This window comes from Microtus ochrogaster, chromosome 6 (assembly GCF_000317375.1).
Source record: "Microtus ochrogaster isolate Prairie Vole_2 chromosome 6, MicOch1.0, whole genome shotgun sequence".
NCBI classification, from domain to species: Eukaryota; Metazoa; Chordata; class Mammalia; order Rodentia; family Cricetidae; genus Microtus; species Microtus ochrogaster.
The window spans coordinates 44,853,894-44,871,077 of NC_022013.1; the positions used below are offsets into that span (position 1 = coordinate 44,853,894).

At 45.4% G+C, this 17,184-nt stretch overlaps 1 protein-coding gene across 1 annotated transcript in view; it reads right to left on the bottom strand.

Annotated features, from left to right (window-relative positions):
- Cadps (calcium dependent secretion activator) overlaps positions 1-17,184 on the bottom strand; it is a 445,453-nt gene that overhangs the window by 175,186 nt on the left and 253,083 nt on the right. Inside the window, 2 exon segments of the mRNA XM_026779941.1 lie at positions 10,327-10,466; positions 14,117-14,228. Of these exon segments, the coding sequence (XP_026635742.1) occupies positions 10,327-10,466; positions 14,117-14,228 (252 nt within the window).

Sequence of the window (17,184 nt, forward strand, 5' to 3'; positions counted from 1 at the left end):
GATATCATCCCCGGTACCATGATAGATAGATAGATAGATAGATAGATAGATAGATAGATAGATAGATAGATAGATAGATGGTAGAAATAGATAGATAGATGATAGATAGGTAGATAGATAGATAGAGAGATGGTAGAAATAGATAGATGATAGATAGGTAGATAGAAAGATGATAAATAGATGACAGATAGATGGATAGATATATGATAAATAGATGACAGATGGATAGACAGAAAGATATATAGATAGGTAGATGGATGGATGATAGATAGATGATAAATAGATGATAGATGACAGATGGATAGGTAGATGATAAATAGATAGATGACAGATAGATGGATAGATAGACAGAAAGATATATATATATATATAAATAGATGGATGGATGGATAGATGGATAAATAAATAGATAGATAGATGATAAATAGATGGTAGATGATAGATGGATAGATAGACAGAAAGATATATAGATAGATGAATGTATGGATATATGTATGTTTGGGTAGATAGATAGACAGATAGATAGACAGACAGAATTATGTTTCCCACACAGACTTATATTTTAATGCTAGGTTCGCAGTTGGCAGTTTGGCAAGGCTGTGGAATATTCAGGAGATGAAGTCTCTTTGGAGGAAATGGATCACGGGGCGTAGGCCTCGATGCATTACAGCCTGGCCCCATATCTTGCTCATTCCCTGCTTCCTCAGTACAGATGAGAGGTTACCAAGGAGCCACCCTACCTGCTGCTGTGCTTCCCCTGCCATGGTAGCTGGTATCTCTTTGGTAAGCCAAAGTACACCCTTCTTTCTTAAGGTGGTTTTCTTAGGTTATTTTATCGCAGCTTTGGCAAAGAAACTAGGACAATAAGTCAATAAAAATAGATAGAGAGCAAATGTTATCCTTGTTGTAAAGCACCTCTGTGCCCAAAGAATCATAGTCACTGCTCCTGAACTTAGGAGCATCTTTGGACTGATGTACACAAGCTACACAATGGTCAAAGAGTGAGGCTTGGCCTGTCACTCTCCTCTTTTCCAGAACCATGTCTGGCAGCCTCGAACCCTCCTCATCGTGTCTTAACTGTGCCTGTACACCCATCCAGTGATGCACCCAGCTACCACATAGAATAATCAAGTTGTGGTTTTTGTAGAGAACTTAAGGAGTCCATTGGAATCTGCATCAGGAGGTGTCCCCACCAAGAGCAAATAAATGTAAATGTTTTACTATGGAGAAATGCTCGATGTTGGAGGGGGATAGGTAAGTTTATCCCAACTGCAATTACACTGTGTGGGACTGGGGAGACGGCTCAGTCAGTTAGGTCCCTGCCACGAAAGCATAAGGACTGGAGTTTGTTTACCCCAGAACCACAAACAAAAGCAGGGTTCCGGGGCATGTGCTTGTAATCCTAGCTCTGGGGAGGCAGAGACAGGCAGATCCTCATGGCCTGTTGCCCAGCCAGCCTAACATAGTGGGTAAGCTCCAGGCTAATCAATCACAGACCTTGTCTTAAGAATAAAGGAAGGCAGACAGCTCCAGAAAAAGGACACCCGAGTGTGACTTCTGGCCTCTGCACACATGCGCACTAGCATCCTCTTTCATATACACAAATTACACAGTGTATACACACACTGGAGAATTGCTTGGAATCCCACAACTGCGTAGAGATTTTTGATTTTGCATACTAGCTAAATACATTTACATTTAAAAATGAAAAACAAATCCCATGAATTGTGTTTCTAACTGGAGAGGGGTTTCTGTTTAAAGGCGTCTGAGTGAAAAGCTGGTGGGGTCAGAGGGAACTCACGATTCTCCTTTGGAAAGGACCAGTTGGTTTGCACGAGGATGGGGCTCTCCCTCTGAGGCTTGCCTCGGAATGGGTTGCTAATGCGGCACATGCCAGAAGGTGTCAAAACTGAGAAACACCAAGGGCTGTGAGGCACCCTGTCTGTCTGGTAAGCCCACGTTGTTCTTCCCCTGAACAGAATGCGCAGTACCTGAGGCAGATGGGCACTGCAAAACTTTAGGCACACAGGTGGCTTCCCACTTCCAGGCACATTGATCCAATGTGGCAGCATTCACATTCCGAGGCTTTCTAATGGGTGTCCAAAAGCTTGGGCTGACTATCAGCTAAGCCAGCAGCCCAGGGTGTAGTGAGCAGAAGCCCTGAACAATGCTTAACGAACAGAGCTCCATTCCTAGCACATATTAAAATTACAATGCCACAGAGCAAAGGCTGAACACACACACGCCAGTTACAGGCCTTTCTTACATCTCGGACTGAAGGGGACACCTCAGAGGGGATTCTGGTGCTGTCGCTAGCTCTCCTTGAGTTAGTTTCCTGAGTTACATGGAGATACCATGCTTACGAGACTTCAGAGACATGCATGCCATGCATACACGGGTGTTCCTGTTCTACTGACAGCAAGAGCAACAAGGAATAGGCTCGACCTGAGTTTACAGTTAGCTTTTGAGAACTGTGTGGTGAAATAAATAGTAAGGTATCACATCTGGTTTTGGAGCTCTGGTTATATTTTGTATCATGGTTTCCTTGTACTACTTTATGAAACCTACATGAGCAGGTCACTGATATCCCCGTCATTTTCTGAGGGCATCTGAGTTAGAGGTGAGGTCTGAGTGGGCTACAAAGGATGAACAAAGCCCAGACAGAAGAGGGTGGAGAATCTGAGCTGCATTCATTGCAGAAATCCCCCATCATAGGAGAGTCAGTGATGATCCCCTGCTTCAGTGTCCCTCTGTCCTGGGACTATGTGGGAGGGCAGCAGTGTAGCAATGTCTGTAACATGCGTGCACACGCATGTGTATGTGTGTGCATGCGTGTAGCCTTTGCTCTTGCAGTACCGTAATTTTCATAGGTGCTAGGAGCTTGGCTCTGTCTCTTAAATAGCATTCACACTTATCACCAAACTCACTCGGGGCAGGTGCTCCTGAGTATCTAATAGTGAAAATGTTTTATTGTGTATCCCCCTCCAGGTTGCCTGGACACGAGCATCAAGTGCAGAGCAATGGCATTCTCCAGGATCCTCTGCCCCTGGGTTTCTTATACGGGAAGGATGGTGCTGGGTGGTCTAGATGGGGAATGGCCAGAGGAGGGGCTGTTGTCCTTGTGCTCCTCAGGAGTCTGTGCCCTCAGTGCCTGATGCATCCAAACAGGCTATAGAGCAGGCATTTTATGATCTTTAAAAGTCATTTAAACTCATATTTAATTGACTAATAAAATAATATTTATGATACACACATGCACATAGGAATGCAGTGGCTAAATAGAACTAATTAGCTTATTACTTTGTAGACTCTTGACTTTTTTAATGATGTGAATACTTAAAGTCCACTCTCTCAGGGATTTTTCAGGAGTAGTGACAATGTGGTTTTTAGCCATGATTAGTATCTTGCACAGCAAATCTTTGGAACTTACTTCCTTTTATTAGAGGATAATTTCTTCTTAGAAGAGAGAAACAGAGCACAGCAAACCCCAGCACTCCCACTGGGACACCATCCCTGCAAACTAAAGAAGAACAGGAGGCCTGGGAAGGCTACGGCTGAATAAGCCTTTATGAAGTGTTCTAGTGGGAAGAAACATGGGGTGGGGAAAGGTCTAAAGAAAGTGAATCTTTGTGAGTCAGCACCAGCCTGTTCTATGAAGTGGGTTCCAGCTCAGACAGGGATACATAATGAGGCCCTGATTCAAAAACAAACAAAAAAATTAAAATACTTCCCCTCAAAACAGTAGGCAGTAGGAATGGCCACTACCACCTCCTCTACTACCACCCCTGCCCCTACCAACACTATCATCACCATCTCCCACCTCAACGACCATTGCCATTGCCACCATCACCACCACCTCCACCACCACCAGCACCATCATTATGTCACCACCATCACCGATTCTTTTGTGTAGCTATAGCTCATGCCACATTTCAAAACTAGCCATATATAAATTTCTACATGCAATAATTCCTTTAATCCTCACGGTAGTTCTATGAGGCCAGTTTTGTGGTTATCTGCATTTGGGGTGTGTGTGTGTGTGTGTGTGTGTGTGTGAAAGGAAGTACAGAGAGGATAAGTCCCTTGTCTGTAGCTACTGCTCACTGACTGCAACTGTCCTTAGCCATTTCCCCTTATTAAGAGGAAATGCGTAATAAAGAACGTAGAACAGAACCCTAAACATATTCAGTTAATCCAAAAAGAGACAGGAAAAACTGAGGAGGCAAGGACATAGAGACCAGATGTGACAATGAGGTAAAAAACAGCAAGATGACATGGCTCAGACTTTGCTATGGAAGCCCCATGACCTGAAGACCACCCACAAGTGTCAGGGCAGAGGGAGATTTATCAAATCCCAGAAGCTGACCCTTGACCTCCACATGCATGCTGTGGCCCACATAGGTGTTGCCTCTGTTTCCCATCTCCCCGCCTCTCTCTCACACCTTCTCTCTCTTCTCTTCTTCTCCATCTCATATATATACCATAAGTGACAGATAGCAGAATGGTGATTTTAAACTTTGCCCTATCAGTTATCACATTAAGTATAAATGAGCTATTATCACAATTATAAGGGCAAGGACTCAGGCTAGAATTAAAAGCCTTACCTAACTCTGTACTGCCAACAAGAAAAGCAGATAATTTATGTCACTTACTTAATATTTTAGATACAGTTTCATTTTGTAGCCCAGGCTAGCCTAGAGATTTCTATTTTTCTGCCCCAGCTCTCTTGACTGCTAAGATTACAGTTTGTGCCATCATATCCAGCAAGAAAAAAAAGATCAACGTGAGTTAAAAATAGAATCCTACAAAAGGATGCACCTTGCTAATAGCTACTCTGCAGGGCCCACATTGCTGCCATGGAGAGTAAATCTTAAGGCAAAAATACTGGCAGAGAGAAGCAGAAGGTTGTTCTGTAGTGATAAGTGGGGCTAGTTCACCAAGAGAATATAATAATTTTAGACTTCTTATCTCTACTCGGAGAGCTTTAACACACTGAACAAAATGGAACAGAAATGCAAGGAGAGCGTAGCTGAGGCTATAGCCTGATATTTTGATATGAGAAAATCACTGATAGGCAATCAGCAGTGAGAGCTGGGAATGTCCTTAGTTGGCACAGTGCTTATTTGGTGTGTTCAAAGCCTTAGGTCCCATTGTCTGCCCCCCCCATAGTGGGTGTGGTAGTGTATCTGTAACTTAGCAACAGAGTAGAAGGATCAGGGAGCGACACAAGGTCATCTTTGGTTATGTAAAGTGTTCCAGACCAGCCTGGGTTACTTAAGAACCTGTCTGTCTCCTCCTCCTTCTCTCTCCTTCACACACACAGAGACAAAGAGACACAGAGGGGGAAAGAGATAGAGACAGAGGAAAGATAGAAAGACAGTGACAGAGAGAGAGAGACAGAGTTACAAAGAGATAAAGACAAAGAGACAGATAAACAGGATATGCTTAGAGATAGACAGAAAGACAGTGCCAGAGAGATAGACAGACACACACACAGAGACAAAGAGACACAGAGGGAGAAAGAGATAGAGACAAAGGACAACTAGACAGAAAAGATGTGACACAGAGAGACAGACACACAGACAGACACACAGACAGAGTTACAAAGAGGTAGAGACAAACAGACAGATAAACAGAAAGGATATGCTCAGAGATAGAGAGACAGAAAGACAGTGACACAGAGAGCGAGGAGACATACACATACACACACACACACACACACACACACACACACACACACACACACACACACACAGAGTTACAAAGAGATAGAGACACAGAGGAGAGTGCAGCTATGCCGTAGAATGATTGAGCAGTACCAGACATCCTAACCTAATTGCCATGAACTGTGAATACAGGAGCCAGGCAGAGAGCCTGGAGTCTTGAGAGCATTCTATTGGCCTGTCCTGGCACTGTGGTGAACAGCTTGTACCAACAGAAACAGTGGGTACTTTGGGGACCTGAGGGCAGCAAAGGGCTGGGACAAATTTGAAGAACGGGAGGTATATGCTGTGACCCAGTCAAGACCATGGAAGAGGAAAGGACTTTAGCCCTCCTCACCTTCCAATAAAAAAGGGACACAGAGAAGGTACGAGTTGTTGTTGGTAGCCACAGTGGCTCCTTGGATAACCCTGACCAGGGTCATGCAGAGTTAGCCAAGGTTCAGGCCTTCAGTTAGGACTGAACTGAAAAAGAAACCTGAGCCTAACTCCAGTGTTTACTTGGACTCATGAGGGTTTTCACCATGGTGAGGGTTTTCCCCATGGTGAGCCTCAGTTTGTCTATCTGTAAAGTGAGATTCCAAAGAATATATGAGGCTGTTATAAAATGTATGTTCTATGCTAGGTACTGTGACTGAAGAGGACAAGTGGCCTTATGGAAGGGAACTGACATTCTAAGAAGAAAGACAGATGATAAATGAACAAGGAAATGTGTGTACTATATCATGCAGAAAGCCGATTTATTTTGAAAGCAAGATGGAGAGGGGAAAGAAATCGAGATGGCCATTATAACACTCAAGAGAATAAAGGAAGGAATTCTCACAAGGCCTGGGGACATTTCCAGGGAGCTGAATAGACAGGAGGGGCCATAAGGCAGAAGTGACAGCAAGCCCAAAGGCCCTGAGGTGACCTGTGCTTCTCTAATACCCAAGGAGGCCAATGAGGCTGTAGCAGTGCTCCAGGTCAGAAAGGTAGTGCCTTATTGCTATGGTAACAGCCCAGGCCTTTGCTCTGAGTGAGATGGATGGTCAATGGATGCTATCTAGCACTTGAGCGACAGGACCAAGGTTAAGAAGGAAATCTCGCAGTATGGAATAGATAGACTACAGGAGGTAAAGAATGAGTGAGGGGTTACCAGGCAACAAGTGTTGGGGGGAGAAGTAGGGGAGACTTGGAGCCCAGGGGGAAGGAGAAGAGTGGGGGTGAGGAGCTGGAGTCAGGATCCAGCCTGAAAACTGAGTACAAGGGATTTGAAGATAGACTTTGGAGTTTGTAGAAAGGAAGTGTGAGAAATGCCCAACATGACCTCAAGGCTGTAGGCCTGAGCACCTGGCTGAATGGAGAGGACGCAGGCTAAGATGGGAGGATGGGCTTTCTGCTGCCTCTAGGGCTCGTTTGGAGATAAGATGCGGGGAGAGAGATGTGAAGGTACCCCTTCCCTGTGGAGGGGAGATGAGAAGCCAGAAAGCCACTTGGAGTGCCTAATTCTCAAAGACTCCTGGAAGCTAACGCTCGAAGCCAAAAGGCACTGTTGATTTTAACTGGCCTTTAGGAAACTCCGTAGATCTTCTGGATGGCCCTGGGGCTTATCTGAGAAACTGTGGCGCACTATCAAGGAGCATGCCCAAGACCTCGGACTTTGTTTGCAGGCTTGAGCAGTTAGAACGTAAGTCTCAGTTATGTCTCTTCAAGACTCTTTCCCCCATTACTCAAGCTGTGACTCTACTGTTTTTATCGGCCATCCCCACACTGTAGGGCTCAATCACCCTACTACCTATGTTCAAATGGAAAAATGTCCATAAATATTGTGCGTGCTTACGTGCGTAGGTGTGCACACGCATGAGGTTTGTGGCCTCTGGAATCCAGATATCAACCTTGGGTGTTATTTCTTGGGTGTCGTCATCCTTTCTGCTTTTTGAGGCAAGTTCTCCTCACTGGCCTGCAGCTCACCAAGTCGGCTGCAAACTCCAGAGGCCTGACTGTCTCTACCTCCTCGGTGCCGAGAAGGTCAATGTGCGTCCCCACACCTAGGCTGTTTATGAGGATCTTGGCGATGAACTCAAGCAAGGCAAGTGCTTTATAAAACCAAAGCTACCGAGCTCCCTCCAGAAATGCTTTGTTCTTAATCATTCCTTATGTGATGAAGGTTGTTTGTCCCATTTGGGCCACACGGGGTCTGACTCGCTATCACGAACCCCTTATTTACTCCTTGAAGCTCTTCCAGACTCTCCTGGTGTATTTCTTGGCAGGAGGAATGTTTGAATGGCAGCCTAGTGATACATTCATTTGGGAACTTGGCAGACATGAGCTAAATATCTCCCCCATTCATACTATGAAGGTAGCCTATAGTATGCTAGCACGCTCACCAATGAGTCCACGGAAAAGTCCCTGAGTCAAATACTTCTTTTTCCACAGAGCAAATGAGGAGAAACTTGGATCTCTCCAATGCTGAGAATAATACTGTGCTGAGTGTCTGCTTGGGGGTGGCTAAGAGAGCTTTTGAAGAGGGATTCAAAGAAACCTGGCCTGTGGGATGGGGCACAAACTAAGTCCTCTAAAGACTTCTTAAAAGTCACTTGAGCATGGTGTTTCTGCACGCTTACTTTCTCCGTCGGCTCCCTTCCCCATTTCTCTCTCCCTCCCTCCTGCTTACACATCTTCTGGTTCCCGTAACAGATATTTACTGTTTATGAGTCATGTTGTACTAAAGATAGAGAACGATTCCTTAAATAATACTACAGGAACCTGTCAATCCTCAACTCTTATTTCTTGAAATCGAGACTATGGAGCTTGGAGAAAGAAGGAATATTGAGGGAAACATTGTTCATATTTCTGGAAAACATATACCAGGAGTGTGATAATGAGAAGGAAAGCTAACCTCAGGAACATGGCCCTGTGTGTGTATAGAGTATGCATGTTTGTGTTGGCACGTGCATGTAGGTGTGTGTGTGTGTGTGTGTGTGTGTGTGTGTATGATAGCGAAGAGGCATCTTCCTAAGTCAGGCCCAACCTTCTTTTCTGAGACAGCTTTTCACCTTACCCTTAGAGCTCACCCAGCTGACTAGGCTACTGACTGACCCAGTAAGCTCCAGGGGTCCACCTGCCTCTGCCTGCCCAGGGTTGGGATTGCAGACAAGCATTGCTGTGTGGTGCTAGGGTCCAAACTCAGGAGCTCTCGCTGGCAAAGCAAGAACTTTATCGATAGGGCCATTTCCTCAACACTGCAACATTGCAGTGTTTTTTTTTTTTTTTGTTTGTTTGTTTGACAGGGTCTTAGCACACTGTCCAGATTGACTTTGAACTCCTGCTTGATAAGATGCTAAGTGAAACGAAGAACACCTGGCTGGTCTGATTAGCAATGACTGAGAGTCAGGAGTAAGTGTGTAAGTAGCTGGCATCCTTCCTCACAGGTTTCTCAAGATTCAATCCCACTTGGCTTTGGGAATAGCTGACTTCAACAATGTGCTGTGTGACGCCTACCAGCCTAAGGCAGACATGGCATTTGGGGAGTGGTGTCTGGCCTGTGAACAGCCTTTGGTAGGCATCACAAGTAGGCACTGACCGCATGATGTAAACCCTGCTACCATGCAAGAATGTCCACTTCCTGTCCTGTTATTTTGGACTTCTTGCAGGCTTCTTTTCCACTGGTCTGGGTTGCTGGCTATCACTAGGTAACAGGTCTCCCGCTTCCATAGACTTCCAGGCCAGGTTTGCAATCCTGAGTTCTCCATGGGACTTAGGGGTGCTTTCCAGTCACTGGAAGGTTATGGAGGATGACTGCCAGTTGTCAAACGGCACCCACACAGCGTCTGACAGAAAGCCCAGTTTCTTCTGCTGTCTAGACTCTCCCCTCTTCACAGTTACACGGTCCTGCTCCTCTGCAAGCGATCACAGTTTACAAGACCATTTCGGAGGCCGTGGCTGTACAGTAACCAGTCACCACCAACCCTTTGGTTTAAAAAAAAAGTCATTGCTTTGTTCTCTAAAGCAAAACGTTCCTGATTCTTCTTGCTCTGCTTATAGTCACTCAACTGGCCATACCAGCAAGCCTTCACAGAATTAAGGGTACAGATTTTTAACTTTGGGAGCTATGACTTTAGTCAACCTGACATCATTTTGGACCTGATTTAGTCACTTGATCATACCTCAATAAGGTGGCTGTCCACCAAGGTTAGAGGGAGGGACCCCTGGAGGCCTCTGGCAGGAACATATAACCCATGAGACCTCCCCAAACACAACCCCATTATTCTTTGACCAGGTTTGAACTGTGCTGGGAGTCCTCTCAGGGGGAGAGGGGAGTTATTCTCCTGCTGGTATCCATGAAAATGCAGTAAGTAGAGTTGGAGAATGTTATGGAGACAGCCAGCAGTACATTCGCTAATAGCAGTGTTAATAGCTGCTTGTGGGCGCTTTTCAGCTCCTTTCCCCAAGGTTCTCTGGAGTCCCTTTGGGTTTTGTTTAACTCATTTCCTGCACTTCTGGGCATCCAAAACTGATCTTTATACGTTCCAGGTAAGTGATCTCTCACTGAGAGACACCCTTCTGTTCTACTTTTGTCTCTAGAAAGCAATGGACACACATCTCCAACTGGGAAGGAAACACTTACCCGGAGTGCTTCATGTTTTGAGGCTTATCCATTCGGACAGCAAGTTTGATTTTGAGGTCTTGATCGGGGCAGTTTTTGGAGACTGTCATTTTGTGCCACTCAGATTGTTTGGGGCTGTTAGGGGTGGGGTGGAGGATAACCTGTAAGGGAAAAAAAAAGTATTTGTTTTTGTTGGAAAACAGAGACAGCACACAGTCTTTTTTTTTTTTTTTTTTTTTTTTTTTGTATTTGAGGTGTTGATGTGAAGACATGACAATTAGCCCCGTCCCACCCCTGAGATCCCTCTATTAACCATAATTAACCATAGTCATAGCTACGGATAAAATGTTCTGTTGCTTCCTTCTTTCTCTCCTTGGCTTGGTCTGTAGGAGCAAGGATGGTGACTTTGTGAGCCTGTTTTGTTTTTGCTAAGATTCAGAAGTAGCAGAGTAACCTGGGAGAAAGAACACTGCCTGTCTCCCATCAATTATGGCAGCCTCTCAAGAAGAAATAGACATTCATGATAGACAGGTCTGGGACTTTTCCTTTTCTAACTTGCACGATCATAGGAAGAGAAACATTTCGAAGCCTGAGTGTGTATGTCAGGGAGAGACCCATACAGGGCCACACATAGGCCATAGTTGCTGGCTCCTGGGGGACTCCCTCTTGTTGTGCTTTGGGGGAAAGGAGCTTAAAGGGGCTTCTGCTCCGAAAAATGCTGCTAGGCAGTGTGTCAGATCCACTGTGCTTGGCTGTACTGCTCTAATCTTTGGTGTCTGGAGGGTCGGGGCAAAGCTAGGCGGCCATGAAGGGCTCCATCACACTCCATTGCTGGCAAGTAGTTTTGATCAATTAGCCTGATAACAACACACTAGAATTTTATGTTATATTTGTTGCTTTTATATTAATATACATTCAAAAACATAAGCCCTAGATGAAGAGAAACAACTGTAGTTGATCCTCTGGATCTGACATTCCACAGGTAAGTGTTTGGCCAACCAAAGATTTAAAACATTTGGGAAGAAAATAATTATCTGCACTGAGCACATATAGAATTTCCCCCTGGTCTTCATTTCCTAACCAGCACAGAAAAGAGTATTTACATAGCATTTACATTTCTATATAAATGAATATAAATTATAGATGAGGAGTCTAAGGTGATTTAAAGAATACGAGAAGATGTGTAATACAGAGCCAATGTACTTAGAGGCAGAGCAGTGCGATTTTGGATCTGCAGGACCTCGGGAGCGGCCCCCAAGGGCGCTGAGTGATGTGGCACCTTGTCAATCTTTAGGGACAGGTGTCTCATTGGTGAGTTGATGTGGGAATATGAACTGGCTGCCACAACCCAGCCCTCTAGGAAGCTGAACTCCAGCGATCAGAGCTCCTCTTCCTGGTGTCGGTGCAGGGCTAGCCTGCAGAGACTGCCGTATCCTGGGTGTTTTTCTTTTTTTAGGCTGATCTCTGGCCTGAGCCCGTTTCTCTCTCTAACCTGCTTCCATTCTCCAGGAAAGGCAATCCCGCTTCACAAAGGGTTCATCTCTTGCTGTGAGCTTTCTTCCCAGGACTCAGGCACAATGAATAACTCATAGCTTTTGTGTCTGTGCTCTGTAAGTGTTGGAAGTTAAGGAGTTCTACCTGAGTTGATTTCTGTTCACCCTGTGTGCAACATTAACGGTCATATCCAGCAAGCTCTGCCATTGCATCTGCTGGATACATGTGCTAACCCTGCCATGCTAGTGTCGGCGTGGGGATGGGCACACACACATCATGTGTGCCTGTATAAACTGGCATGGAGGATGGGCACACCCACATTGCATGTGTATGTACAAACTGGCACGGAGGATGGGCACACTCACATCACGTGTGCATGTATAAACTGGCAAGAAGATAATTTGGAAGTCTCTGTCAAAATTCAGAATTCGATCAGCAAAATAGTTCTTTTTTGAAATTTTATCATACATGTCTGATATGATATACACATGCAAAAATATAGCTAAGGCAGCTCAGCAAAGCATTGTTTATACCTTCAGAGATGAATTATTCTAAATATTAATCACCAGATTAATTAAATCAAACCTATATACACAATTGAAATACTACACAGCTGTGCAAAAAGAATCAGGTTAGCATGGGCTACACTGGACTAATAGATCAATGTGTATATGTATATATGTATAATTTGTGCCTGTTTTATTAAAAGAGGCACATATAGCCATATATAATCATATATACCTTAACCTCTCTTAGTCTTTTTTTCACTTAAGGGGGGCCTCTTTGGTTAAAAATGTGGGAAATATGTAAATCACTCCCACGGACACTCTGTAGGGCCGGAGTTGGGAGTGAGGGTGGTCATGGATAGTGGAGACCTCTCCCTACCCTCAAGAAATTATTTTTAAGAGTAAATTAAAAAATTTGCTTATTTTTAAAATTTTATGCGTGTAAGACGTAACACAGATGGAATAAACTCAAGATGGCTGAAGGGATGAAGCCAACCCCAGGACTCTGGCGGCAGGCTCTGCTCTGCTTGGTAAAACTAGCTCACCACATACATCCGTGTGGCATAGAGAATGACTGCACTTGGGAAACATGGTGCTGCCTGCACCTCAGAGTCAGCCGAGAGTTCCTGAAGCATGAAGGAGAAAGAAGCTAGCGTGCAGTCACCAAAAAGTAAGTCCCTGTATGGACAGCAGCAATCCCACAGCCTCTACTGCTCTAATTCTCCATGGGGGTCATGCAGTGTGCAAATGATTGGCGAGCTGTCAGCATTCCTCACAAGCAGCTGGATCCCTCCGGGCTTGAGTGAGTATTTGCCTTGGGGGACATCTATGAAATCCCTCAAGGTCCGAGCCTTGTACCGTTGCCAGTACAGCATCCCTGAGGATGGAACTGGGGTGGCTGGGCTTTCTGTGACTCTGGGTCTGGACAGGTTTCTCACAGTTCACAGGAATGATTTTCGTCAGTCATCTCTATCAGGAAAGCTGGAGCACTATTTTGAAGCTATTTTGATCACTGTATCCCTGGGTCTGATCTCTGCTGGAAATGGTGGGGCGGGATGTTCAGCATTGGATGGGGAGGGGGAGTCTTTCTGTGCAGGAGTATCCTACAGCCCTCCTGACTCTCTTTTGTTCCCACCTGATATCGGCAGAGATTAAAAAACAAAAAAACCCCAAAAACAAAAAAACCCTGTTTACAGTCAACTTCACCTATACCTTAACTATATGTGACATCTCAGAGCATGGCATTGTGGGCATGTTTCCAAGGCAGTCAAGGGTGCTTTCCTTAAAGCTGTTTAATGGCTCAGTCAATTGGCTAACTGATACCCTGGTTCTCCAACAGGAGGGTCCCAAATCTGTCATTTCTACAGTGTTTTCTACCTGAGGGTAAGGCAAACAATTCAAGTGTTTATATTTTGAATGTCAGCATTGAAACACTAATTTCTATTTGTTCCTCTTTTATCCAAATGTGTTGATTTTAATGCTGCCAGGAAGTTAGGCAGTTCAATGCCACAAATCTCATGCTAAGCCAGTCAGAGGCATGACATAGCTTTGCCATAAACAGCTCTCCAGTCTGATGGCGTGGAGTCTCCCCAACCTGTCCTCCAAAACACACTCGTGCTAGCCAGAGAGTATGGAGGACACCCTGTGACTCAGACAGGTTGAGAAACTGGCTCAAGGTCTTGTCACAGGTGACATTGCACTGTCCAGGCTGTAGGCCCCTCGGCACTTACTGTACTGCTTGCTGATGACTTCGGGGTAGGAGAGGTACCCCAGTCACCCACTATGTGCCCCTTGCCATAGGGAGCACTCACCCGCCCGAGCTCCTTGTCTTCCAGGGCCAGGACGCCAGTGCTCTCGGTGAAAAGCTTTACTTTAACAGCTGGCAGCGCATGCGTGGTGGAGAAGTCGCCTTGGGTGCCCCAGCTGTGGAGAGAATGTCAGATTCAGTGTGCACCTTGGCAATAGGTCGCTCTTGGTTAATTTAACACAGCGTCGACTGTCACATCCAGTCCCAGTGCCCCAAAGCTGCCAGAGTGACAGAAAAGTGTTGATTAACTTAGGAGGCGGATACAAGGCAGAAGCTCCGAAACTCGCCATGGGCCTTCCCAGAGTGCCTAGCGCCAGGGGAAGTCAGAGAGGTTCCCGCTGATGGTCTCTTCCCTGCAAACAATATTACACATTCACCAGCCTCTCCTCTCGGCCCTGGAACACCTGCTTCACGGGCAGCGGAACTTTGGTCTGTCCTGACAGAGGAACTTCAGCAGCCACGGGGCACAGGGGGAGCCTCTCTCAAGGAGAAGAGGAAAAGAGGACTGAGAGGCGCTTTACCACCAAGAGGGTCTGCAAGATGGAAGGCTAGGGATGAGGGGATGTCTCAGCCCCGGAAGTCTAGATTATCCAGCATGGGGGTGGAGCCAGGGCTTGGCTCACACCAGCGAGCAGCTGCTCAGAAATGGTTTCTTTATTCACCTTTTGTCCGCTCTGAGGCTGCACCTCTACCGATTATGTAACTAAAAAGAGAAGATTTTTGTGGCCCTGTCGCCCTGTGCACTGAGCAGGCGTTATCTTCTAGGCCACCCCGGGGAAGTTTCTCGGTGCAGCACTGACCCTTTCCTGTGACCTCCCTGTCACCTGCTTCTCTTGCCTTTGCTGGACTGCCTGTCACCTGCACAGTTCTCTCAGGTGGCAGGGTTTCTCTCTACTTTTACTACCTTGTCAGGGATGGCCTAAATGTCACCTTCAGGGAGAATACATACATCCTCTGAACTCGTAGTGGAAGCTGAGCCCAGGTACAAACCTGTCTTTAGAACAGCATCTTGTTCTGCCTCCAGCCACCAGGGATTTGTGCTAAATGGGCGTACTCATGATGGCTAACTTGAGAATTGTGTTATATTTTCTCAACTCCACGAGAACACGGTTCTGTTCATTTATATTACAACCCTTACAACTTAGCATAGTGCGTCATACATACATGGAAGGCATGGAATAAATATTTTTGGATGAACAAGTAGTATAAAATATATGTTCTTTTACAGGGCCAGGAAACAGTACAGACAACAGCTTTTATCTACAGATTGTTTTTACATTATATAACCAATTTCCCATACTGCCAGGCATTTGTTAAAAATCTGGTTTTAATGACTACAGCTTTACATTGTATAAATACATTGTAGTTTATGTAACCATTAGTCTATCATGGCAACTGAGTTGGATATAAGATAATACTTAAAGAATTTACCTTGGTTGATAATTTCCTTGGGATAGAGATCTAGAGGAGAGGTGTTTCCTCATCAAGAAACACTTTTATCATTTATGTATACAGCAGTGAACATGAGTCTGTGATACCTGCTCCTCGGGTACTTCATGTAAAGACAATGACCACCCTATATCTGGAGTTGAGTATAAACAAAGGGCATCATTCTTACTCTGCCCAGGGCATTGCTTCTCACCTTGTTGCTGGCCTATTTTGTCATGATCATTTTATGAGAATTCTTTTAAAAGGTGTATTTATTTCTGTTTCATGTGTATGAGTTCTTTGCACGGATGAATGCACGTGTCCTGCTTATGTGGGTAGGGCATACGGAAGCCTGAAGGGGGGATTGGACCTCTGGAACTGAGTGAGGGTCAGGGTGACTGTGAGCGGCACTGTGAATGATGGGGAACAAACCTGGGCCGTCTATAAGAACAGAAAGTGTTCTAAAAGGATGATCCCTCTCTTCTGCCCTCACGGGTACTCCTTTGACTGTTAGTGGGCTTCACATTTTGCTCTGTGCTTATTGGCTGCTTTTATGTCCTCTTTCACGAGATTATGGAAGCATGACCATTAGTCTCAAGGTTGCATTTCATGAAGCCAATGCCATGAACTAAATGGAAGAGGAACAGCTACATAATCCTTCAGGGTAGAGTCACACAGACTGACAGACAGACAGACAAAAAGACACACAGGCAGAAACACACACAGGCATGTGCACACAAACATATTTAAAACGGCATGAAACCATCAGGGATATTTCTTTTCCTCAGCACTTTTTCTGTGCCCTCTCCTAGGGGGACTTCATTCCACATGCGCCCTTACAGACAAAATCACCGCAGGAGAACGCTAAAGGAAACCAGGGCCCCTCCTGAGCCGGAGGCCTCTGAGACATCCTGCCATGATGTGGGAGTGTCTTTATCTATCTGTTGCTTTCATTGGTTAAGGAATAAAGAAACTGCCTTGGCCCATTTGATAGGCCAGCCCTTAGGTAGGTGAAGTAAACAGAACAGAATGCTGGGAGAAAGAAGCTGAGTCAGGCAGTCGCCATGATTTTCCCACTCCAGACAGACGTAGGTTAAGATCTTTCCTGGTAAACCAGCTCGTGGTGCTACACAGAATATTAGAAATGGGTTAGATCAATATGTAAGAGCTAGCCAATAAGAGGTTAAAACTAATGGGCCAAGCAATGTTTGAAAGAATACAGCTTCCATGCAATTATTTCAGGTAAAGCTAGCTGGTGGCCAGGAGCTGAGTGACTGGAAGCGGCCTGCAGCTCCTCCCATACAACACTGCCCCAGGCCTCTGAAGCCAGTATGGAGTCAATCTCCCTGGGCTGAGGACACAGGCTGGAAGATGGCTGTGCAGTGACTGCCTGTCCTGGGCTATTGAAAGGAAACTTCTATACTGCATAAAGGATTGGATTCAGTGAGGGCTACTGTCAGCTCCCTCCTACCAAGAAGGCTTAATCCTCAGACCCTTCCTACACCTCTGTCCTGTGGAGAAAAAACAGTTATGAAAATGTCTACTCTTTTTTGCATTCCCACCAGCAATGGATGAGTGTACCCCTTTCTCCACACCCTCTCCAGCAAAGGCTATCATTGGTGTTTTTCATTTTAGCCATTCTGG